This window comes from Mustelus asterias, chromosome 14, assembly GCF_964213995.1.
Source record: "Mustelus asterias chromosome 14, sMusAst1.hap1.1, whole genome shotgun sequence".
Classification (NCBI taxonomy): domain Eukaryota; kingdom Metazoa; phylum Chordata; class Chondrichthyes; order Carcharhiniformes; family Triakidae; genus Mustelus; species Mustelus asterias.
The window spans coordinates 104,245,463-104,270,160 of NC_135814.1; the positions used below are offsets into that span (position 1 = coordinate 104,245,463).

A 24,698-nucleotide genomic window follows, 5' to 3' on the forward strand; every position below is an offset into this window, starting at 1 on the left:
TCTCAATGAGAGACCCATAATTTTTAAACAGTGTTCCCTAGTTCCAGGACAGCCCCCCACCCCCCCCCTCCCCCTCCACCCCACATAGAAACATAGAAGACAGGAACAGCAGGAGGCCATTCGGCCCTTCGAGCCTGCTCCACCATTCATCACGATCATGGCTGATCATCCAACTCAATAGCCTAATCCTGCTTTCTCCCCATAACCTTTGATCCCATTCGCCCCAAGTGCTATATCCAGCCGCCTCTTGAATACATTCAATGTTTTGGCATCAAATACTTCCTGTGGTAATGAATTCCACAGGCTCACCACTCTTTGAGTGAAGAAATGTCTCCTCATCTCCGTCCTAAATGGTCTACCCCGAATCCTCAGACTGTGACCCTTGGTTCTGGACTCCCCCACCATCGGGAATATCCTCCCTGCATCTATCCTGTGTAGACCTGTTAGAATTTTATAAGTCTCTATAAGATCCCCCCTCATTCATCCGAATTCCAGTGAAAACAATCCTAATCTAGCCAATCCCTTCTCATACATCAGTCCCGCCATCCCTGGAATCAGCCTGGTGTGTTAAGTCCCCTTAGCATCTTATGTGTTTACTTAAGGTGACCTCTCATTCCTCTAAACTCCAGTGGATACAGGCCCAACCTTTCCTCACAAGACAAACCCCTTCGTTCCAGGAATCAAAGCAAACTTCCTCTGAATTGCTTCCAATACAAAGTATTGGCCTCAAAATACTATCCCATTCCATTTTCCAAAACTTCAGGACGCAGAGCGAATAAGCAATACCACGCAGGTATCCAGTGCTGTACAGACACACGCTGTGATCGTGCACTCTGCTACAGATGTGTCTTTAGCCTTGTATCCTTGTACTCTAGTCTCCCATACTCCCACCCAACTCACCTTAGTCTGGGGGTTCCGGTGATGATCCTTCCACGTGGCATCACTGTAGCACTGGCAGTGCCCACCACTCCTGGTGGCAGTGCCAGCAATGGAGAGCTGCCCCTCACTGGGAAGTCTGGTGGGAATTTGGCCCTGGTGGAGGGTGGAACCCTGACACTCCGGTGCCTAATGGGGACTTAAACACTATTTGGAGTATTGTGAGCAGTTTTGGGCCCCATATCTAAGGAAGGATGTGCTGGCCTTGGAAAGGGTCCAGAGGAGGTTCACAAGAATGATCCCTGGAATGAAGAGCTTATCATATGAGGAACGGTTGAGGACTCTGGGTCTGTACTCGTTGGAGTTTAGAAGGATGAGGAGGGATCTTATTGAAACTTACAGGATACTGCGAGGCCTGGATAGAGTGGACGTGGAGAGGATGTTTCCACTAGTAGGAAAAACTAGAACCAGAGGGTACAACCTCAGGCTAAAGGGACGATCCTTTAAAACAGAGATGTGGAGGAATTTCTTCAGCCAGAGAGTGGTGAATCTGTGGAACTCTTTGCCGCAGAAGGCTGTGGAGGCCAGGTCATTGAGTGTCTTTAAGACAGAGATAGATAGGTTCTTGATTAATAAGGGGATCAGGGGTTATGGGGAAAAGGCAGGGGAATGGGGATGAGAAAAATATCAACCATGATTGAATGGCAGAGCAGACTCGATGGGCCAAATGGCCTAATTCTGCTCCTATGTCTTATGGTCTTTTGAGTGCCCCGAAAAAGGCCGCAGTGGGGTTGCCACCGGTGAACGGTCCCGAGATTGTAAAATTCGCCTACTTTTTTCCCAGTTGATATGTTTGCCTTGCCTGCCACCTCAGCCCAGTGTAAACAATCCCACGGCAATATTCCAAGCACAACAGAGGAATTGTGTGCTGGCCAACACTTACCCTTCAAACATCTTCACTGAAACAGATTCTCTGGTCATTAGCTCATTGCTTTTTATGAGACTTGGGTAACAACCGCATTCTCTACTTGACGACAGTAAATCCAATTAAATACTCTACGTGCAGTCCGAGTGCTGTAGAACATTCCGGATTGTGTCTGGAATGCAGCCGCCACACACACTAACCGATAGTGCGGTGGAAATACATTCAATATCGTGGTCTTCGAAATGAGATTCTCATCTTCGTGTTCCAATAGGATGGGAGCAGGAAGAGGTCTGTGAGCCCTGCTCTCCCATTCAATAAGATCATCACAGAATCCTTACAGTGCCCGAGGAGGCCATTCAGCCCATTGAACGGCACCCATTCTCTGACAGAGTATCTTAACCAGGCCCTCTCCCCATAACCCTGGCAATTTAGCACGGCCAATCCACCCAACCCGCACATCTTTGGAGTGTGGGAGGAAACCGGAGCACCCGGAGGAAACCCACGCAGACACGGGGAGAATGTGCAGACTCCGCGCAGACAGTGACCCAAGCCGGGAATCGAACCCGGGTCCCTGGCGCTGTGAGGCAGCGGTGCTAACCATTGTGCCGCCCACATAACTGACCTGGTTATGCTCTCAACTTCACTGTCTGCCCCCCATTAGCCTCAAATCCCTTAGAGTTAGAGAGGTTTACAGCACAGAATCAGGCCCTTCGGCCCAACTTGTCCATGCCGCCCATTTTTATCACTAAGCTAGTCCCAAATCTCTGTTTGGCCCATATCCCTCTATACCCATCTTACTCAGAGTCATAGAGATTTACAGCATGGAAACAGGCCCTTCAGCCCGACTTGTCCATGCCACCCTTTTATTTAAATTAGTCCCAATTGCCCACATTTGGCCCATATCCCCCTATACCCATCTTACCCGTGTAACTGTCTTAATGCTTTTTAAAAGACAAAATTGTACACGCCTCTACTACTACCTCTGGCAGCTTGTTCCAGACACTCACCATCCTGTGTGAAAAAATTGCCCCTCTGGACCCTTTTGTATCTCTCCCCTCTCACCTTAAACCTATAACCTCTAGTTTTGGACTCCCCTACCTTTGGGAAAAGATATTGACTATCTAGCTGATCCATGTCCCTCATTATTTTATAGACCTTAAAAAGATCACCTCTCAGCCTTCTACGCTCCAGAGGAAAATAGTCCCAGTCTATCCAGCCTCTCCTTATAACCCAAATCATCAAGTCCCGGTGGCATCCCAGTAAATCTCTTCTGCACTCTTTCTAGTTTAATAGTATCCTTTCTAGAATAGGGTGACCAGAACTGTACACAGTATTCCAAGTGTGACCTTATCAATGTCTTGTACAACTTCAACAAGACGTCCCAACTCTGGATTCAATGTTCTAACCCTTGTCGATCAGAAATCTGTCCAACCCAACCTTGAACATATTCAAAAAACCAGCCCTCGACTGCTCTCTGGGGGAAGAAAGTTCCACAGACCAATTACTCTCGAGAAAGAATTTCTCCTGATCTAATCCCATCAGTGCCCGTGCCTTCAGCTGTCTAGGCCGTAACCTCTGGAACTCTCTTCCTAAAGCCCATCTCCATTCCTTTAGGATCAACCCCAAAACCCACTTTGAACCTTATGTCATCCTTCTGAATCGTTGGCATGGCATCCATTTTTTGTGTTCGATCATGTCTGTGAAGCACCTGGGAATAGAAGACAGGACAGTACGGCACAGGAACAGGCCCTTCGGTCCACGACGTTGTGCCGTTCTTCTTCAACATCAAGGACAAATCACGAAAAAGGAACGTTTTGAAGTTCACACCTCCAATTGTGGGAATGGCTTTTGGAAAGGAATGTCACATTCTGTTCAAACCGACAGTGGAAAGCGCATCTAGCAGGAGCTGGTGGGATGACAGAGGTAAGCGGAGCCTCTCTAGGTCGGCTTCAAGAGGAGCGATGATTGGAACAATTCATCTCCTGTGGAAGATCTTGTCCCATACTGGAGAAAGGCAGTTTCGCAGTGAACTGGGGCATTAACAATGAATACGACAGGGCAACTACTCGATGAGATTGAGGAGGACAGATCTTTAACTCAGGAGTGTGATTTTCATTTCCCTCCATTTAGCTCCCTTTCACTCCCCGCACCCCACTTTCATTTTTAAAATTCATTCGTGGGACATGGGCGTCACTGGCTGGCCAGCATTTATTGCCCATCCCTAGTTGCCGGAGGGCAGTTGAGAGTGAACCACATTGCTGTGGCTCTGGAGTCACGTGTAGGCCAGACCAGGGAAGGATGGCAGATTTCCTTCCCTAAAGGACATTAGTGAATCAGATGGGCATTTTGACGATCGACAATGGCTTCCTGGTCATCAGTAGGTTCTTAATTCCAGATTTTTACTCATAGAATCGTAGAATCCCCACAGTACAGAAGGAGGCCATTTGGCCCATCGAGTCTGCACCGACCACAATCCCACCCAGGTCCAATTCCTGCAGCACCACACATTTACCCTGCTAATCCCCCCGACACTAGGGGCAATTTCCCATAGCCAATCAACCTAACCCGCACATCTTTGGAGTGTGGGAGGAAACTGGAGCACCCGGAGGAAACCCACGCAGACACAGGGAGAAAGTGCAAACTCCACACAGACAGTGACCTGAGGCTGGAATTGAACCCGGGTCCCTGACACTCAGGCAGCAGTGCTAACCACTGTGCCACCGTGCCGTAGGGATTCTATATCTGGTCAAATGTTGGCGTTTTACCAATTGATTCTGATTTGGTGAGATTATTGAATTTTTAAAAAATTCCACCATCCACTGCGACGGGATTTGAACCCGGGTTCCCAGAACATTGGCTGAGTTTCTGGATTAATAGTGTAGTGATAATACCACGAGGCCATCGCCTACTCCTTGGTCTGCTCTCTCTGGAGATGTGCTCTTTAGATATGCTTTCTCCAGAAAGCAATGTGACCTTTTGACTTTTGAGCACTGCCCAGTTGCAAATCCTTTTGCATCAACAATCATTGAATCATAGAATCCCTTAGTGCAGAAAGAGGCCACTCAGCCCATCAGGTCTGTACTGACCACAATCCCATCCAGGCCCATAACCCCACACATTTACCCTGTTAATCCCATTGACACTAGGGGCAATTTAGCATGACCAATCAACCTAACGCGCACACCTTTGGACTGTGGGAGGAAACCGGAGCACCCGGAGGAAACCCACGCAGACACGGGGAGAATGTGCAAACTCCACACAGACAGTGACCTGAGGGCGGAATTGAACCCAGGTCCCTGGTGCTGAGAGGCAGCAGTGCTGACCACTGTGCCACTGCGCTGCCCTACTTCGCAACAGAGGAAATGTTACAGCTCAGAACTCCAATTGCAAATCAAACAAAGTGCAACACAAGTAAAGCATGAACAGGGAAGCCGTGAAACACCGTTTATCACACATCACGCTCGACTCCTTCAGAAGGCAAAGAATGTTGCATTACCTTGTGATATCGTCAAAAACACCGTAGCCCATTTTCTTGTCCTGTGCCCACTGTCCGATGAACATACTGGGGCAGGACGATGTCAGCTTGCCGCTGCGGAGTAAACCGTGACCGTGACGCATGTTGTCTTGGAAACCGCCCTCGTACACCTCTCCCGTGGCGTATCTGTGATGGAGGCGAGGCAGAAAGGGAGAAGGTTAATCAACTCAATAAATCACAACCACTTGGTAAAACACCAACCGGTGACCAGATATCATAGAATCCCTACGTGCAGAAAGAGGTCTCTCGGCCCATCGAGTCTGCACCGACTCTCTCTGACAGGCCCTATCCCTGTAACTCTACACAATTACCATGGCCAATCCACGGTGCAAATTAAGTTACAGCAACTGTGGCAGACCGCTCTGTCAGCGAGAATGGAAAGTGCTTATATGCAGACAAGGCCTGGGTGAGATCAGCGGTTGTTTCTTGAGAAGAGTGACTAATCTCACCTTGTGTCAGTTTCTTAAACATTATGTTCCCTGCCGTGGCCACAGGAACCAAAGATAAGTACAAGAACTCATACCAAAAGCAAGATATGGCGGCATATTATGCTGATGATGGATTAAAAGGAGAGGTTTTTCTATTGGATAAGAAAAAGGACAAAGAGCTATTCTATGATTGGTGGGCTGAGTGTGCGGCACAGTGGTCAGCACTGCTCCCTCACAGCGCCAGGGACCCGGGTTCAATTCCCGGCTCGGGTCACTGTCTGTGTGGAGTTTGCACATTCTCCTCGTGTCTGCGTGGGTTTCCTCCGGGTGCTCCGATTTTCTCCCACACTCCAAAGATATGCAGGTTAGGCTGATTGGCCTTAGTGCCAGAGGGACTAGCTAGGGTAAATGCGTGAGTATGGGGATAGGACTGGAGTAGGATTGTGATTGCTGCAGACTTGATGGGCCGAATGGCCTCCTTCTGCACTGTAGGATTCTATGATTCTATGTATGTAAATTAAGGATTAAAAAGTTGCTCATTTCTCATTTGCTGTAATGAACTATAACTGCAATACAACCGTTTGAATTGATAGAACACCTAGCAGTGCATCCCACTGCCTGTGTGTCCTCCACATGCACAGTAATAAAGCTTGGAAGATAGAAACATAGAAAAACTACAGCACAAACAGGCCCTTCGGCCCACAAGTTGTGCCGAACACATCCCTACCTTCTAGACCTACCTATAACCCTCCATCCTATTAAGCTCCATGTACTCATCCAGGAGTCTCTTAAAAGACCCTATTGAGTTCACCTCCACCACCACTGAAGGCAGCCGATTCCACTCGCCCACCACCCTCTGTGTGAAAAACTTACCCCTAACATTTCCCCTGTACCTACCCCCCAGCACCTTAAACCTGTGTCCTCTCGTAGCAGCCATTTCCACCCTCGGAAAAAGCCTCCAAGAATCCACCCGATCTATGCCTCTCAACATCTTATACACCTCTATTAGGTCTCCTCTCATCCTTCGTCTCTCCAAGGAGAAAAGACCGAGCTCCCTCAGCCTATCCTCATAAGGCATGCCACTCAATCCAGGCAACATCCTTGTAAATCTCCTCTGCACCCTTTCAATCTTTTCCACATCCTTCCGATAGTGAGGCGACCAGAACTGAGCACAGTACTCCAAGTGGGGTCTGACGAGGGTCTTATATAGCTGCATCATTATCCCCGGACTCCTAAACTCAATCCCTCGATTGATAAAGGCCAGCACACCATACGCCTTCTTAACTACCTCCTCCACCTGCGGGGCCGATTTCAGAGTCCTATGGACCCGGACCCCAAGGTCCTTCTGATCCTCCACAGTACTAAGAGTCTTTCCCTTTATATTGCACTCCTCCATCCCATTTGACCTGCCAAAATGGACCACTACGCATTTATCTGGGTTGAAGTCCATCTGCCACTTGTCCGCCCAGTCTTGCATCCTATCTATGTCCCTCTGTAACTTCTGACATCCCTCCAGACTATCCACAACCCCACCAACCTTCGTGTCGTCGGCAAACTTACCAACCCATCCCACCACTTCCTCATCCAGGTCATTTATGAAAATGACAAACAGCAAGGGTCCCAGAACAGATCCTTGGGGCACACCACTGGTGACCGACCTCCATTTAGAAAAAGACCCATCTATACCCACTCTCTGCCTCCTTTGGGCAAGCCAGTTCTGGATCCACCAGGCAGCAGCCCCTTGGATCCCATGCCCTCTCACTTTTTCTAGAAGCCTTGCATGGGGGACCTTATCGAACGCCTTGCTAAAATCCATATAAACCACATCTACTGCCTTCCCTTCGTCAATGTGCTTACTCACATTTTCGAAGAACTCCACCAGGCTTGTAAGGCACAATCTGCCCTTGACAAAGCCATGCTGAGTATTCTTGAGCATACTAAACCTCTCTAAATGCTCAAGATGGAGTACTCTTAGTGCCATAGTCTTGGACACTCATATCTAAGTCGATGACACCTACTGTGGAAGGAAACTCTGCCCAGACAAGTTACCCAAGTCTGGAATCGAACCTGGGTCCCTGGTGCCGTGAGGCAGCAGTACTGATCACTGTGCCACCCCTTTCAATTGGATTCCTTTATCTCAATTAGGTCACCCCTTCTGAAGCACAGAGAACACAAAACCAGTTTACATAATGCACCTTCACCTGGTAGGAAGGGGCTGTCCTATGAGCAGACTGGGTTCCTACCCATCAGAATTTAAAAGAATGTGGGGTGATCTTACTGGAACATATAAGATCCCGAGGGGGCCTGACAGGATGGATACTGAAAGGATGTTTCCCCTTGAGGGGAGACTAGAACCAGGGGACACAGTTTAAAAATGAGGTGTGTCCCAGTTAAGGCAGAGATGAGGAGAGTTGTATTCTCTCATTGGGTCATATAGTCTGTGGAATTCTCTTCCTCAGGGCAGTGGGGACTGGGTCATTGAATATATTCAAGGCTGAGTTAGACAGATTTTCGATTGACAAGAGTCATAGAATCCCCACAGTGCAGAAGGAGGCCATTCTGCCCATCGAGTCTGCACCGACCACAATCCCACCCAAGGCCCTATCCCCGTAACCCCACGTATTTACCCTGCTAATCCCTCTGACACTAAGGGGCAATCTATCCTGGCCAATCCACCTAACCCGCACATCTTTGGACCGTGGGAGGAAACTGGAGCACCCGGAGGAAACCCACGCAGACACGGGGAGAACGTGCAAACTCAGCACAGACAGTGACCCAAGCTGGGAATCGAACCCGGGTCCCTGGCGCTGTGAGGCAGCAGCGCTAACCACTGTGCCACCGTCGAGGGTTATGGAGGGACAGAGTGGAATTGAGACCACCAATCAGATCAGCCATAATTTTATTGAATGGTGCTGGAGACCAGAGGGGCCGAATGGCCTCGCCCTAATCATTCTTGTGTTAACCCGAGCTCCAGAATGGCACCCACTACAACAGGGGCTTCAGCTGTTCAGCCCCACCCTCAACCCACCGCAGGCGAGTGGGAATCGCGACCTGTGTGTCCTTCAGGAACTGACCCGTCTACACCCATCACGCGTGCCCCTACCCCCCGCACCACCATTCAATAAGAACACGGCTGCTCTGACTGTTGTCTGAATGCCACAGTCCCTTCTCCCCCCGATAATAAAGAACCTCTTTACCTTTGCCTTAAAAAATATTCAATGGCCCTCCCTGACTGTTCCCTGGGGGAGAGAGCATTGCAAAAACTCAAAATATTTCTCCTCATATCTTACAAGGAAGCCTCCTTTATTGTTTTAAAAACGGTTTTCCCGCGCTCCAGCTTTTGCCACCTGGGGAAACACCCTTCCAACATCCATCCTGTCCAGGATCCTCTCATAAGATCCCCCTCACCATCCCAGGGATCAGTCTCCTAACTGTTGGTCTTTGCAGCGCAAGGATTGCATAGGGTGTTGGTGAGGCCACACCTGGAGTATTGTGTGCAATTTTGGTGTCCTTATCTGAGGAAGGATGTCCTTGTTTTAGAGGGAGTGCAGTGAAGGTTTACCAGACTAATTCCTGGGATGGCAGGTCTGTCATATGAGGAGAGACTAAGTCGGTTAGGATTACATTCACTGGAGTTTAGAAGAGTGAGAGGGGATCTCATAGAAACTTATAAAATTCTAACAGGGTGAGACAGGATAGATTCAGAAAGAATGTTCCCAATTGTGGGGGAGTTCAGAACTAGGGGGTCATAGTTTGAGGTTAAGGGGGTAAACCTTTTAGAATTGAGGTGAAGAGAAATGCTTTCACCCAGAGGGTGGTGAATGTGTGGAATTCACTCCCACAGGATGTAGTTGAGGCCAAAACGTTGTGAGATTTCAAGAAGAAATTAGATGTAGCTCTCGGGGTTAAAGGGATCAAGGGATATGGGAGGAAGGGAGGAATCAGGATATTGAATTTGATGAAGATGTGTGGGTCAGGTTGATTGACCATGCTAAACTGCCCCTTAGGTGTCAGGGGAGTGGAAGGGTAAATGTGTGGTGTGATAGGAATAGGGCCTGGGTGGGATAGTGGTCGGTGCAGACTCGGTGGGCCGAATGGCCTCCATCTGCACCATAGGGATTCTATGATTCTATCAGCCATGATCAAAATGGACGACGGAGCAAGCATGAAGGGCTGAATGGCCTCATCCTGCTTCTAGTTTCTATGTGACTAATCTGCACATTCTACAATAGCAGACAGGGACTTGCAGCGTGTTATATACTCTGGTCTTTTGCTTTTGTCAATATGGGCGACTTAGTGGTTACACTGCCAAGGGCTGAGATTCAAAACCCCGCTGATAATGTGGGTGATGTGGGGATTGGCACTGTGAAAGTTTCAGCCTAGTTTAGAGGCCTTTCGGGAAGGCACCCACCGCCCCAATCCACCCGGCTCCTGGCCCACACCATGTAACTGATGCTTGATGCCCTCAATTGGGGGGGAACCCATCGCAGCTGCTCACCTCAGCGAGTAGCTCGAAACGGAATCTGGCCTGTTTCTCAGCCCAGTTCCTGCACCCACACACTCGTGACACCTTTTGCTCTGAAGCCTCTTCTGTTGAGTTCACCTTCGGTTAACAAATGAGGGGAGGGGGGAGCGAGAGTTGCTGTTATATAATCCCCACCATCAAAGCAGTGCTGGAACTGGGGAGGGGTCTGGATTCAGACAATACATCGCAGATTGCCAAGGGATTGGCCATCAGGATGCCCCCATCATGAAACCAATCACTGGGCAGAACCGAGAGCCACCACCTCACTAATCCAACCCCGGCGACCCCCCACACCAGGAACCCAAACCACTACCTCTTAACCATCAAACATAGGACCGGATTCCAGGGCCAACCGATAGCGGATGTGAGACTTGTACGTACTTGTAGATGGCATGGCCATGCATCTTGCCTTCTTTCCAGTGGCCCTGATAATGATCATTCTTCTTCATAGCTTTGTTGGGGATGATGTACTCTCCATACCTGTGAAGACAAATCATAACCTTCACCAGCATTCTCACTCACTCACTTCAAAAGGAGCTTCCTCAAACCAAGGGAACACTGACCATGTTATGCCAGGCCACACTCATCACAGCTCAATGGCAGCTGGCAAGCTGAACAATGCCCATTAACACCAGACATTCCAAACTAGACTGTCCAACCGATGCCACCACTGGCAGGTGTGGCCGGCACATGGCAGTGTGTGGATGAAAGGCCAGATTCACCCATGTTCCACATGGTGACCAGCCCTGTGACTCAAGACATCAGCGTCAAGATGACAAATCATCACCCCCCACCCCCGCCCCCCTTCTCACATGTGGAGCAAGGCCCCACATGTACTAATCATAGTGCAGTAGGAGGCCATTCGGCCCATCGAGTCTGCATCGACCACAAACCGACACATGTATTTACCGTAGCTAATCCCCCTGACATTATGGGGCAATTTATCATGACCAATCCACCTAACCCGCACAACTTTTGGAGTGTGGGAGGAAACCAGAGCACCCGGAGGAAACCCACGCAGACACAGGGAGAATATGCAGACTCCTGACAGACGGTGACCCAAGCCGGGAATCGAACCTGGATCCTTGGAGCTGTGAGGCAGCAGCGCTAACCACTGTGCGGCCCCACTTAGAACATAGAACATAACAGCGCAGAACAGGCCCTTCGGCCCACGATGTTGCACCGACCAGTTAAAAAAAAAACTGTGACCCTCCAACCTAAACCAATTTCTTTTCGTCCATGAACCTATCTACGGATCTCTTAAACGCCCCCAAACTAGGCGCATTTACTACTGATGCTGGCAGGGCATTCCAATCCCTCACCACCCTCTGGGTAAAGAACCTACCCCTGACATCGGTTCTATAACTACCCCCCCTCAATTTAAAGCCATGCCCCCTCGTGCTGGATTTCTCCATCAGAGGAAAAAGGCTATCACTATCCACCCTATCTAAACCTCTAATCATCTTATATGTTTCAATAAGATCCCCTCTTAGCCGCCGCCTTTCCAGCGAAAACAATCCCAAATCCCTCAGCCTCTCCTCATAGGATCTCCCCTCCATACCAGGCAACATCCTGGTAAACCTCCTCTGCACCCTCTCCAAAGCCTCCACATCCTTCCTGTAATGTGGGGACCAGAACTGCACACAGTACTCCAAGTGCGGCCGCACCAGAGTTGTGTACAGTTGCAACATAACGCTACGACTCCTAAATTCAATCCCCCTACCAATAAACGCCAAGACACCATATGCCTTCTTAACAACCTTATCTACTTGATTCCCAACTTTCAGGGATCTATGCACACATACACCTAGATCCCTCTGCTCCTCCACACTATTCAAAGTCCTCCCGTTAGCCCTATACTCAACACATCTGTTATTCCTACCAAAGTGAATTACCTCACACTTCTCCGCATTAAACTCCATCCGCCACCTCTCGGCCCAACTTTGCAACCTGTCTAAGTCTTCCTGCAAACTACGACACCCTTCCTCACTGTCTACCACACCACCGACTTTGGTGTCATCAGCAAATTTGCTAATCCACCCAACTATACCCTCATCCAGATCATTAATAAATATTACAAACAGCAGTGGCCCCAAAACAGATCCCTGAGGTACACCACTTGTAACCGCACTCCATGATGAATATTTACTATCAACCACCACCCTCTGTTTCCTATCCGCTAGCCAATTCCTGATCCAATTTCCTAGATCACCCCCAATCCCATACATCTGCATTTTCTGCAGAAGCCTACCATGGTGAACCTTATCAAACGCCTTACTAAAATCCATATATACCACGTCCACTGCCTTGCCCCCATCCACCTCCTTGGTCACTTTCTCAAAAAACTCAATAAGGTTAGTAAGGCACGACCTACCTGCCACAAAACCATGCTGACTATCACCTATCAATTCATTACTCTCCAAATAACTATAAATCCTATCCCTTATAATTTTTTCCAACATCTTGCCGACAACAGAAGTGAGACTCACCGGTCTATAATTCCCGGGGAAGTCTCTGTTCCCCTTCTTAAACAATGGGACAACATTCGCTAACCTCCAATCTTCTGGTACTATACCAGAGGCCAACGACGACCTGAAGATCAGAGCCAGAGGCTCTGCAATCACTTCTCTTGCCTCCCAGAGAATCCTTGGATAAATCCCATCCGGACCAGGGGATTTATCTATTTTCAGACCCTCCAGAATATCCTGCACATCCTCCTTATCAACTGTAATACTGTCTATTCTACTCCCTTGCAACCCAGTGTCCTCCTCAGCTATATTCATGTCCCCTTGCGTGAACACCGAAGAGAAATATTGGTTCAATGCTTCACCAATCTCCTCCGGTTCCACACATAACTTCCCTCTGCCATCTATAACTGGCCCTAAACTTGCCCTAACCAACCTTCTGTTCTTGACATACCTATAGAACGCCTTAGGATTCTCTTTAACCCTATCCGCCAAAGTCTTCTCATGTCCCCTTTTAGCCCTTCTAAGCTCGCTCTTCAACTCCCTCTTAGCCAATCTAAAGCTTTCTAGTGCACTACCCGAGTGCTCACGTCTCATCCGAACATAAGCCTCCTTTTTCTTTTTAACCAACAAAGAAACTTTTTTGGTGCACCACGGTTCCCTAGCCCTACCAATTCCTCCTTGCCTGACAGGGACATACCTATCACAGACTCGCAGTAGCTGCTCCTTGAAAAAACTCCACATGTCGGACGTTCCCAGTCCCTGTAATCTCCTAGTCCAACCTATGTTTCCTAATTCTCTCCTAATAGCCTCATAATTACCCTTCCCCCAGCTAAAACCATTGGCCCGAGGTTCATGCCTATCCCTTTCCATCACTAAGGTGAACGTAACCGAATTGTGGTCACTATCACCAAAATGCACACCAACTTCCAAGTCTAGCACCTGGTCTGGCTCATTTCCCAGCACCAGATCCAATATAGCCTCACCTCTAGTTGGCCTGTCTACATACTGAGTCAAAAAACCTTCCTGCACGCTTTGAACAAAAACTGACCCCTCTAACGAGCTAGAGCTATAACAATTCCAGTCAATATTAGTCAAGTTAAAATCCCCCATAACAATTGCCCTATTACTTTCACTCCTAAGCAGGATTGACTCCGCAATCCTTTCCTCAACCTCTCTAGAACTTTTAGGAGGTCTATAAAAGACTCCCAACAGGGTGACCTCTCCTCTCCTATTTCTAATCTCCGCCCATACTACCTCAACAGATAAGTCCTCATCAAACCTCCTCTCTGACACTGTGATACAATCTCTGACCAATAATGCTACCCCTCCCCCTCTTCTACCTCCTTCCCTACTTCGACTAAAACATTTGAACCCCGGGACCTGCAGCATCCATTCCTGCCCCTGCTCTATCCATGTCTCTGAAATAGCCACAACATCGAAGTCCCAGGTACTGATCCACGCTGCAAGTTCACCCACTTTATTGCGAATACTCCTGGCATTGAAGTATACACATTTCAAACCCTGCTCCACCCCACCTCTGCAATGCCGTGCATTGCAGTCCCCATCCATGCATCCCTCACTTTCAGCCCCACTACTCAGGATCCCTCCCCCCCCCCGAATCAGTTTAAACCTCCCTGCATGGCCTTAGCAAATTTACCCCCCAGGATATTGGTCCCCTTCTGATTAAGGTGTAGACCATCCTTCTCATAGAGGTCACACCTTCCCCAGTACGAGCCCCAATTGCTTAAGTACCTGAACCCCTCCCTCCTGCACCATCCCCTCAGCCATGAATTCAAACCTTCCCTCTCCCTATTCCTCTCTAAACTATCCCGTGGTACAGGCAAGAGTCCAGAGATAACCACTCTGTCAGTCTTGGCCTTTAGTTTCCACCCCAACTCCATAAATCCCTGCCTAATATCCCCTTCCCCTATCCTCCCTATGTCGTGTGTCCCCACATGTACAATAACTTGTGGTTTATCTCCCTCCCCCCTAAGAGTCCTGAATACCCTGTCAGACACATCCCGGACCCCAGCCCCTGGTAGGCAACACACCAACCCTGAGTCCCTACCTTTAGTTCCGACCCTCCTATCTGTCTCCTTAATTGTGGAGTCCCCAATCACAAGGCCCAGTCTTTTACAGCCCCTAACCACCTGAGCTTTCTCACTCGGCTCACCCCCAGAGATCTGCTCTCTATGCTCAGTTGATTCCTCCTCAACTGTAGCCTCCAGCACCGAAAACCTATTATGGAGGGGAACCGCCCCAGGGGATTGTCTTCCCGATTGCTTCTTACCCCTCCTCCTGGCATTGACCCAAGCCTCATTTCTAGGAGTTACTATTTCTCTATAACTCCTATCAACTTCCACCTCCGCCTCCCGAATTATGCGGAGTTCCTCTACCTCCCCCTCCAGCTCCTTTACACGCTCCTCCAGAAGCTGCAATCTAATGCACTTCTTACAACTAAAATCTCCTGAAACACTACTGGATTTCCTCACCACATACATCCCACAGGAGATGCAGCATACTGCCTGAACTGCCATCCCTGAAGCCATTACCAGCAAGAAAAAAAAGAAAACAAAAAAAAAAAACTTCCCCACACTTCCCCAACTGTCACTCTCCACTGCAGCCCGAGCAACACTTGGGCCTCATTAAATAGAAGGGGAAAGACGCCACATTTCGATAGCAACCTTTCACACCCTGGGGCCTCTGAAAATAAAGTACCATCATGGCTGCCAAAGTGGGCAAGATGGCAGCCAATGCACACATGGCAACGAGAGGAATGACTAGACAACTTGCTCCAGTGACGTTTGGTGAATGGGCAATGTCGGCCAGGTCACTTGGAGGCTCCCTAAAGTACCCTGGGGCCGGCCAGCCAGCCGGCCGCACACACAATATTGACTCCAAAGACGGCAGTGTGGCACACCCTCAGTACTGCACCAGAACGTCCATCCTCAGATATGGACTCGAAGCTCCTGGAATCTGCTGTCAAGGAGCCAGGGCGGATTCCCTACAGGCATTCATCACAAATATACCAAGTGTGACAGGATTTTGGTGTTGGACAGAGAGAGGACATGTCGCCTTTTCCTCTTTCTCTGCCTCTTGAATTCAACTCAGCCAACCCTTCTTGTCCCCTGTGGTGCCTTGCCCTGGGTATTAGATTGCAGGGGGCGGCAGTCTGCTCAACACCCCACGGGGGCGCACATACCAGCGGGAGCAGCTCCAGCTGATTTCCACTCCCACCTCCAGCCCGCAGACGGTTACCTGAAGCTCAGAGGAATTTCTGCCTTCACTCCTTTCACACTTACCCATCCTCTAAACCATTTCTGAAGTCGCCGGTGTACATTCTCCCATCAGGCCACTGCAGCACGCCCCTGGCATGGAGAGAACACACGGGTCACAGACACGCTCGGTCACATCAAACACGCGACGATCAGAGGCTGGCCCACAATTTCCCATCCCTTCACCAACAAATCGCCTCCTCCGCCGTCCCCACTGTCACTCCACCCCCACACCCACCCACCCCTACCCAACCCCCATCCACACCCCCCCCCCCCCCCCACCCATCCACCCACACACCCCCACACGGGAAGGTGCTGAATCTCTCTGGGTACTGAGTCCAATGGTAATGTCTTCATTCCAGCTCCTTGGTCAAGAGACCATCCTCCAGTGTGCCTCCCCTCAGCAGCCCCCCAGCACCCTCCCCACTGTTCTACCCCACCCCCTAACCCCCGCCCACCCTTAACATTGACCATATGTGTAGCCCTGACCCTCACAGACCATGCGTGTAACACCGGCCCTCATTGCATGTGCGGCACTGACCATGCATGTTAACACTGACCCTCACCACGTGTGCAACATTGATCATGCATGTTAACACTGACACTCACCACGTGTGCAGCACTGACCATGTATGTTAACACTGACACTCACTTGCCATGTGGTTTTCCAGACAGCCAGCGTCCTTCGTAAGTTGCCTCCTTCAACCGTGGCTCTTTGTAGAAGGTGTAACTGGCTGTACGCGAGATGGGGGGTTCTGCTCGGACCGTGCTGCCCAGCCCCAGGGTCAGGTAATCCTGGGCACCACTCAGCGCCTGATCCACTGTCTGGTTAATCGCTCTCAACCACTTTGTCTGAAACAGGATCAGAAACAGTGAGTTCTGCAGTGGAGTCTGGCCACCAATCCTGGAGAAAATCATCGCTGGATTCGTCATACTGCGGGAAGGCAATTATATACCTCGGAAAAGGCATTGTGCAGACAGGAGGTTAAAACTTATTTATTAGTGTCACAAGTCAGCTTACATTAACACTGCAATGAAATTACTGTGAAAATCCCCTAGTCGCCACACTCCGGCGCCTGTTCGGGTACACTGAGGGAGAATTTAGCATGGTCAATGCACCCTAACCAGCACGTCTTTTGGACTGTGGGAGGAAACCCACACAGACACGGGGAGAACATGCAGACACCACAAAGACAGTGACTCAAGCTGGGAATCGAACCCGGGTCCTTGTCATTGTGAGGCAGCAGTGCTAACCACTGTGCCGCCCTTGGGGAGACATTTTCTCAGATTTCCTGGAAGGAAGGAATAATTTAAACGATGTTTTCCCAGGTTATCTGCACCGAAGAATCAACAGGAGATGCCGGTGTCTTTTATTGAGCTGATTTAATCAGAGATACATTTATTACTTCTCTGTGGTTACCGTGTGGGGGACTGGTGTATTCTCGGGGGCTGCAGTGTTTAAGGGAGATGATGGTGTTATCAGCATGGGGAGGAAGCAGCAGCTGGACCAGTGGCTTTGACAGAACACAGTCTGTAACACGGGATTCAAATCTCACTCAGAACGAGGGGCTGAAAACGTCATCTGGATTTCTCACGGAGTTCATTCGTCGGGAAAAAGATACAAAAGTCTGAGGTCACGCAAGTGGCCGTGAATGTAGCCCAATCCATCACACAAACCAGCCTCCCATCCATTGACTCCGTCTACACTTTCTGCTGCCTCGACAAAGCAGCCAGCATAATTAAGGACCCCACCCACCCGGACATTCTCTCTTCCACCTTCTTCCTTCGGGAAAAAGGTACAAAAGTCTGAGGTCACGTATCAACCGACTCAAGAACAGCTTCTTCCCTGCTGCCATCAGACTTTTGAATGGACCTACCTCGCATTAAGTTGATCTTTCTCTACACCCGAGCTATGACTGTCACACTACATTCTGCACTCTCTCCTTTCCTTCTCTATGAACGGTATGCTTTGTGTAGCGCAAGAAACAATAAGTTTCACTGTATACTAATACATGTGACAACAATAAATCAAATCAAATTATAAACAGACACAGATTTCCCTCCAGCTGCTCTCTATAATCCTGACACTGGGCTGAAATCTGTCGGTCTGCTACCCAGGGTCACACGAAGGTGACCATCAGGGTAATCTCAGGACCAGGCTGCTCACTCCCAGGATTAATGACACAAAACGCCTCCATCGACTGCTGCTCAGAAACACCAGATCCCCGGCCACAACTTCACCCTCACTCCCTGCGCCAATAAAAACTTGACACCTCACCTTCTCCTGCGGTGTAGCTGCGGTCAGGATAAACTGTTCTTCAGCTGTGGTTATTTTCAGGGCATTCCTGCAGGGAAAAAGAGATGGGATGAGAGTGAGCACAAGGGTGTGCAGGGAGACAAAGAGGGGCAGAAATGGCAGCCGCACACACACAGGAGAGAGAAATAGAGAGAGTGAAACAGGAAAAAAATACACAGAGCAGAGAATGTGAGATAGAAGTGAATGAGAGAGAGAGAGAGAGAGAGAGAGCATAATGGAGAGCCAGAATGAGAGGGAGTTACAAATGGAAGGGAGCAAAGGTTCCCATCACCAAGAACAATCAGCCGCTCCCATTTATTGCTGTATGGCTGGAGAGTGGGACCAGTGACCCTCCCATTGAACCCAATGTCAGGGTGCCATTCAAGTGAGAGTGCGGAATGTGTAACTGCTGTGTGCAGGGGAACTCTCTCCCCCCCCTCTCTCTCTCTCTCCCCCATGCATTCTCCGAGACAGTGCCCGACAGAGTGACCAGGAGGTCTTGTGGTGCAGTGGGTTAGCGTCCCTGCCTCTGAGCCAGAGGTTCTGGATTCAAGTCCCACTCTGAAACTTGAGGGTCACGGAAGGTGCGTCCACAATACGGCCAAACAGGTTGAAGATCAACTTGCAAATCCTTTCAAACACACACCGAAAGCAGGCAGCAAAAGTGGGAGATATTCCTGTTCACGTGATGGAAAGAACATTGGAGCCTCCACCATCACCATCCATAGGTGTAGACAACACCATGCGTGTATTGCCAAAGCAACTCAGACTCCCCGAGTGATGCGTGGCTACTTGACTGTTTAAACAATTCATAGCTTCAGGAAAAAAGTCCAGGATTCAATTCCAGCATTTGTTTTTGGGACAGAAATTGTTTTCAAAGAAATCAGGCCTTCCAATCCCGGCCAGGTTTCGGGGCAGGCGACGGCCTAGTGGTATTATTGTTAGACTATTAATCCAGAAACTCAGCTAATGTTCTGGGGACCCGGGTTCGAATCCCACCACGGCAGATGGTGGAATTTGAATTCAATAAAAAAAATCTGGAATTAAGAATCTACTGATGACCATGAAACCATTGTCGATTGTCACAAAAACCCATCTGGTTCAGTAATGTCCTTTAGGGAAGGAAATCTACCATCCTTACCTGGTCTGGCCTATATGTGACTCCAGAGCCACAGCAATGTGGTTGACTCTCAACTGCCCTCGGGCAACTAGGGATGGGCAATAAATGCTGGCCAGCCAGCGACGCCCGTGTCCCACAAATGGAAAAAGGTGAAAGATGTAAGGGGTTCCCTCACCACCCACTGTGCTGCAAACTGGCAGGGAGCACACACAAGAGACCAAACAAGAGAAACATGGCTCCCTTCACAAGGAGGGTACGGATGGAATCACACACGGACTTCACGTGGGTTGGCGAACAATCCCCTCGGATACTCACGGACTGCCATTTTCTTCAAAGTGGGGCTCAACCCAAAGCGTCACGAGAGGAAATATGTGATGCGTCGAGAACTGAGAAAAAAAAAAGAGAAAAAAGGCGCCTTACAAACAAAAATTAATGAACGCACGCAGGAATCGTCAACGCGAAGTATGCCCTGCAATCCGTGGCAGAGAGCAGCCAGTAATGGCTGATAGAACGCCAGGCAGATTTATGAGGCGTAGTTTCACTCGGTGGACAGGGTCGCATCGCTTATTGGACCCGCCTGGTTTTGGCGCCAATTCATCAGTAATCCAGCATTGCTATTAAGGGAGGCAGTGGCCTCGTGGTATTATCAGAAAGTTTATTTATTCGTGTCACAAGTAGGCTGACATTAACACTGCAATGAAGTTACTGTGAAAATCCCCCTAGTCGCCACACTCCGGCACCCTGTTCGGGTACACTGAGGGAGAATTTAGCACGGCCAATGCACCCTAACCAGCCCGTCTTTTGGACTGTGGGAAGAAACCGGAGCACCCGGAGGAAACCCACGCAGACACAGGGAGAACATGCAGACTCCACACAGACAGTGACCCAAGCCGGGAATCTAACCTGGGCCCCTGACGCTGTGAGGCAGCAGCGCTAACCACTGTACCACCGTGCCGACCATTAATCCAGAAAGTCAGTTAATGTTCTGGGGACCCAGGTTCGAATCCCACTACGGCAAATGGTGGAATTTGAATTCAATGAAAAAAAGGAATTAAGGATCTACTGATGACCCTGAAACCATTGTCGGAAAAACCCATCTAGTTCCCTTTAGGGAAGGAAATCTGCCGTCCTTACCTGGTCTGGCCTACATGCTATTCCAGAGTCACAGCAATGTGATTGACTCTTAACTGCCCTCCAAGGGCAACTAGTCGCCATACTCCGGCACCCGTTTGGGTACACTGAGGGAGAATTTAGCACAGCTAATGCGCCTAACCAGCACGTCTTTTGGACTGTGGGAGGAAACCGGAGTACCCGGAGGAAACCCACGCAGACACAGGGAGAACATGCAGACTCCGCACAAACAGTGACCCAAGCCAGGAATCGAATCCAGGTCCCTGGTGCTGTGAGACAGCAGCGCCAACCTCCACTCTATCAACTCCACTCAACCACTGTACCAAATTTCTTAGTAACCACACCCAACCTAAACCGATCAACTCAATCCTTGAAAATTCTAATTGACCCAGCATCCACAGCTTTCTGGGGAGAACGTTTCAGATTACAAATATCCCACGTGTTAAAAAAAAGGTCAAGTTAATCTTTTAATCTCCATCGTCACTGCACTAAATGGTGCTGCGCTGTCATGCCTCCAAGGCTAAAATATCCTTCCCGAGGTACCATGTGACAGGCTCAAAACTGAACACAGGGCTCACAGATGGGGGTCTATAACCAAGGTTCTGTTCCAATGATACTGGGATTCTTTACAGGAGTGGCTCAGAGAGAACTTCCATCCAATTTCAACGCCAATTCTTTTTTAAAAATTAATTCATGGGACACGGGCGTCGCTGGCTGGGCCAGCATTTATTGCCCATCTCTAGTTGCCCGAGGGCAGTTGAGAGTCAACCACATTGCTGTGACCCTGGAGTCACATGTAGGCCAGACTGGGTAAGGACGGCAGATTTCCTTCCCTAAAGGGAACTAGATGGGTTTTTACGACAATCGACAACGGTTTCACGGTCATCAGTAGATTCTAAATTCCAGATATTTTTTATTGAATTCAAATTCCACCAACTGCCGTGGCGGGATTCGAACCCAGGTCCCCAGAACATGAGCTGAGTTTCTGGATTAATAGCCTAGACCATCTCCTCCCCCTCTAAATACAGCAAGTGTTGCAGCTAAGTACAGACGGACCCATGCTCTGGAACGAGGCAGGTTGGGCATTTGGGGGAAATCGGAGATGCGGGAATTAATTCTTCTTAAAGCTGCCACAAACTGAGAAAGTCTCATTGCTAAAGATCAAACGGAGGTTACAAACTGCACCAGCTGATTATGTTACGATTGAGCAACTAGAGAGGTTGAATAAACTGGGATTGTTCTCCCTGGAAAGACGGAGGCTGAGGGCCGACCTGATAGGAGTTTATACAATTTTGAGGGGTGTGGATAGGGTGAACAGTTGGAAGCTTTTTCCCAGGGCAGGAAGGACAATTACAAGGGGGCACAAGTTCAAGATAAGTGGGGAAAGGTTCAGTGGAGATGTGCGGAGGGAGTTTTTTTTACACAGAGGGTGGTGAGGGCCTGGAATGCACTGCCCAGTGAGGTGGTTGAGACAGATACATTAGCCACATTTAAGACTTATCTGGATAGACACATGATGGGGAATAGAGGGATACAGGTGATTGGTCTCGATAGGACAATGTGATCGGCACAGGGCTGAAGGGCCTGTTTCTATGCTGCACTGTTCTTTGAATCCTACAGCCCATCAAGTCTGCACTGACCACAATCCCACCCAGACTCTATCCCCATAACCCCGTGTACTTACTCTAACTAGTCCCCTGACAGGGGCAATTTAGCATGGCCAATCCACCTGACCCGCACATCTTTGGACTGTGGAAGGAAACCGGAGTACCCGGAGGAAACCCACGCAGACACGGAGAATGTGCAAACTCCACACAGACAGTGACCCGAGCCAGGAATCGAACCCGGGTCCCTGGCGCTGTGAGACAGCAGTGCTAACCACTGTGCCACAATGCCAGCCCACCTCCCCCCACTCCACAGATCAGTGACACACTGCTCCCTTTCCCCTGGGTTGGTGACTGACCTTCCCCATTCGCCCCTCTCAGATGGACTCACCTGGGCGTGGACTAGTGCATCATTGAAAAGGATGAACCAGTTAATGGAGAACCTGCCAGCGTGCTGTAGCGTCAGTCCCCGGTTGCTGCTCTCACAGATGAGACGGCGTTCCGGCTTCCTCAGGGAATCCTTGGCAGGAAAAGAACAGATTATTGCAAAGAGCGTTGCTGGGAGCAAGCTCAGCCCGTGCCGGTGCCCGGAAACGGGCAGACACTAATCGCACACCCAAACAGCGTAACGGAAATGAATACGACAGAACCCAATCAGACCCAATCAACCCCACTGAACCATGACACAGTGGGGATAAACCTACCATCCAGCCACCCCAGTGTCATTTGGTCTATTTATCCCCCTTCCTGCTGAGAACCAGCAAACAAATGTAAGTTAATGTCTCCAGTTGCACAATACTGTCTCAATTAGATTTATGAACAGCTGTTTGGTAATATTGCTGAAAAAGCGAGAGACATATTAAATAGAAACATAGAAACTAGCAGCAGGAGGAGGCCATTCGGCCCTTCGAGCCTGCTCCACCACTCATTTTGATCATGGCTAATCATCAAATTCAATATCCTGATCCCCCTTTCCCCCGTATCCCTTGATCCCTTTAACCCCAAGAGCTATATCTAATTTCTTCTTGAAATCAGACAATGTTTGGGCCTCAACTACTTTCTGTGGGAGTGAATTCCACACATTCACCACTCTCTGGGGGAAGAAATTTCTCCTCACCTCAGTTCTAAAAGGTTTACCCCTTATCCTCAAACTATGACCCCCCTAGTTCTGGACTCCCCCACCATCGGGAACATTCTTTCTGAATCTACCCTGTCTAACCCTGTTAGAATTTTATAAGTTTCTATGAGATCCCTTCTCACTCTTCTAAACTCCAGTGAATATAAGCCTCTCCTCATACGACATACAATAAAAAAAATTGTTGAAGATTTTTGTCTTGCACAGCTGCCTCAGTGCCAGGGACCCGGGTTCGATTCCCGGTTGGGTCACTGTCTGTGCAGAGTCTGCACATGCTCCTCGTTTCCTCGGGGTGCTCCGGTGTCCTCCCACAGTCCAAAGGTGTGTAGGTTAGGTGGATTGGCCGTGCTAAATTGCCTCTTAGTGTCAGGAGGACTAGTTAGGGTAAATGCATGGGATACAAAACCTGTTTGTGGAAAGTGTCCCTTTACTGTGAGCACAGCACAGGCATTGACCTGACGTCATTCACATGGCTCTCAGTAGGGAAGGCGATGGCCTAGTGGTATTATCGCTAGACTATTAATCCAGAAACTCAGCTAATCTTCTGGGGACCCGGGTTCGAATCCCGCCACGGCAGATGGTGGGATTTGAATCCAATAAAAACTATCTGGAATTAAGAATCTACTGACAAACCATTGTCGGAAAAACCCATCTGGTTCACTAATGTCCCTTTAGGGAAGGAAATCTGCCATCCTTATCCGGTCTGGCCTACATGAGCCTCCAGAGCCACAGCAATGTGGTTGACTCTCAACTGTCCTCCAAGGGCAACTAGGGATGGGCAATAAATGCTGGCCCAGCCAGCGACGCCTGTGTCCCACAAATCAATTAAAAAAACCCACTGGCTGACAAAGAGTGATGCTTCTTTGATTGGTGGTAACATACAGGGGTGTTATCATCCATCTCCGCTTCCTCTCCTGAAAGCTCCCACTCTTTCTGGGAAACCTTCCCACACAACCCAGATACTCAGCCACTCATCCCAGTGTTAAGCTGGATAGCCAGCAGACTATTCAACCAAGATGTTTTGTTTTTTTACATAGAGGATGGTGGGTGCCTGAACTCGCTGCCAGGGAAGGTAGTGGAAGCAGATACAATAGCGACTTTGACAAATACATGAATAGGAAGGGAATAGAGGGATATGGTCCCCGGAAGGGTAGGGGGTTTTAGTTCAGACAGACAGCATGGTCGGTGCAGACGTGGAGGGCCGAAGGGCCTGTTCCTGTGCTGTAATTTTCTTTGTTCTTTGATGGGGAAAAAAAGTCTTTGTTTTATAAGTTTTTATTAAAAAAAACTTTAAATTTATTTATTCTTGTCACAAGTCGGTTTACATTAACACTGCAATGAAGTTAGTGTGAAATTCCCCTAGTCGCCACACTCCGACTC

General features: G+C 49.2%; 1 protein-coding gene across 5 annotated transcripts in view; it reads right to left on the reverse strand.

Annotated features, from left to right (window-relative positions):
* als2b (alsin Rho guanine nucleotide exchange factor ALS2 b) overlaps positions 1 to 24,698 on the reverse strand; it is a 123,316-nt gene that overhangs the window by 42,679 nt on the left and 55,939 nt on the right. For all 5 annotated transcript variants that reach the window (XM_078229082.1, XM_078229080.1, XM_078229081.1 and 2 more), the window contains 7 exons: positions 22,575 to 22,703; positions 19,764 to 19,834; positions 18,311 to 18,377; positions 16,685 to 16,884; positions 16,060 to 16,125; positions 10,671 to 10,769; positions 5,298 to 5,462 (listed from right to left, as the gene is read on the reverse strand). In XM_078229082.1, the coding sequence (XP_078085208.1) occupies positions 5,298 to 5,462; positions 10,671 to 10,769; positions 16,060 to 16,125; positions 16,685 to 16,884; positions 18,311 to 18,377; positions 19,764 to 19,834; positions 22,575 to 22,703 (797 nt within the window). The remainder of the gene's footprint in view (positions 1 to 5,297; positions 5,463 to 10,670; positions 10,770 to 16,059; positions 16,126 to 16,684; positions 16,885 to 18,310; positions 18,378 to 19,763; positions 19,835 to 22,574; positions 22,704 to 24,698) is intronic.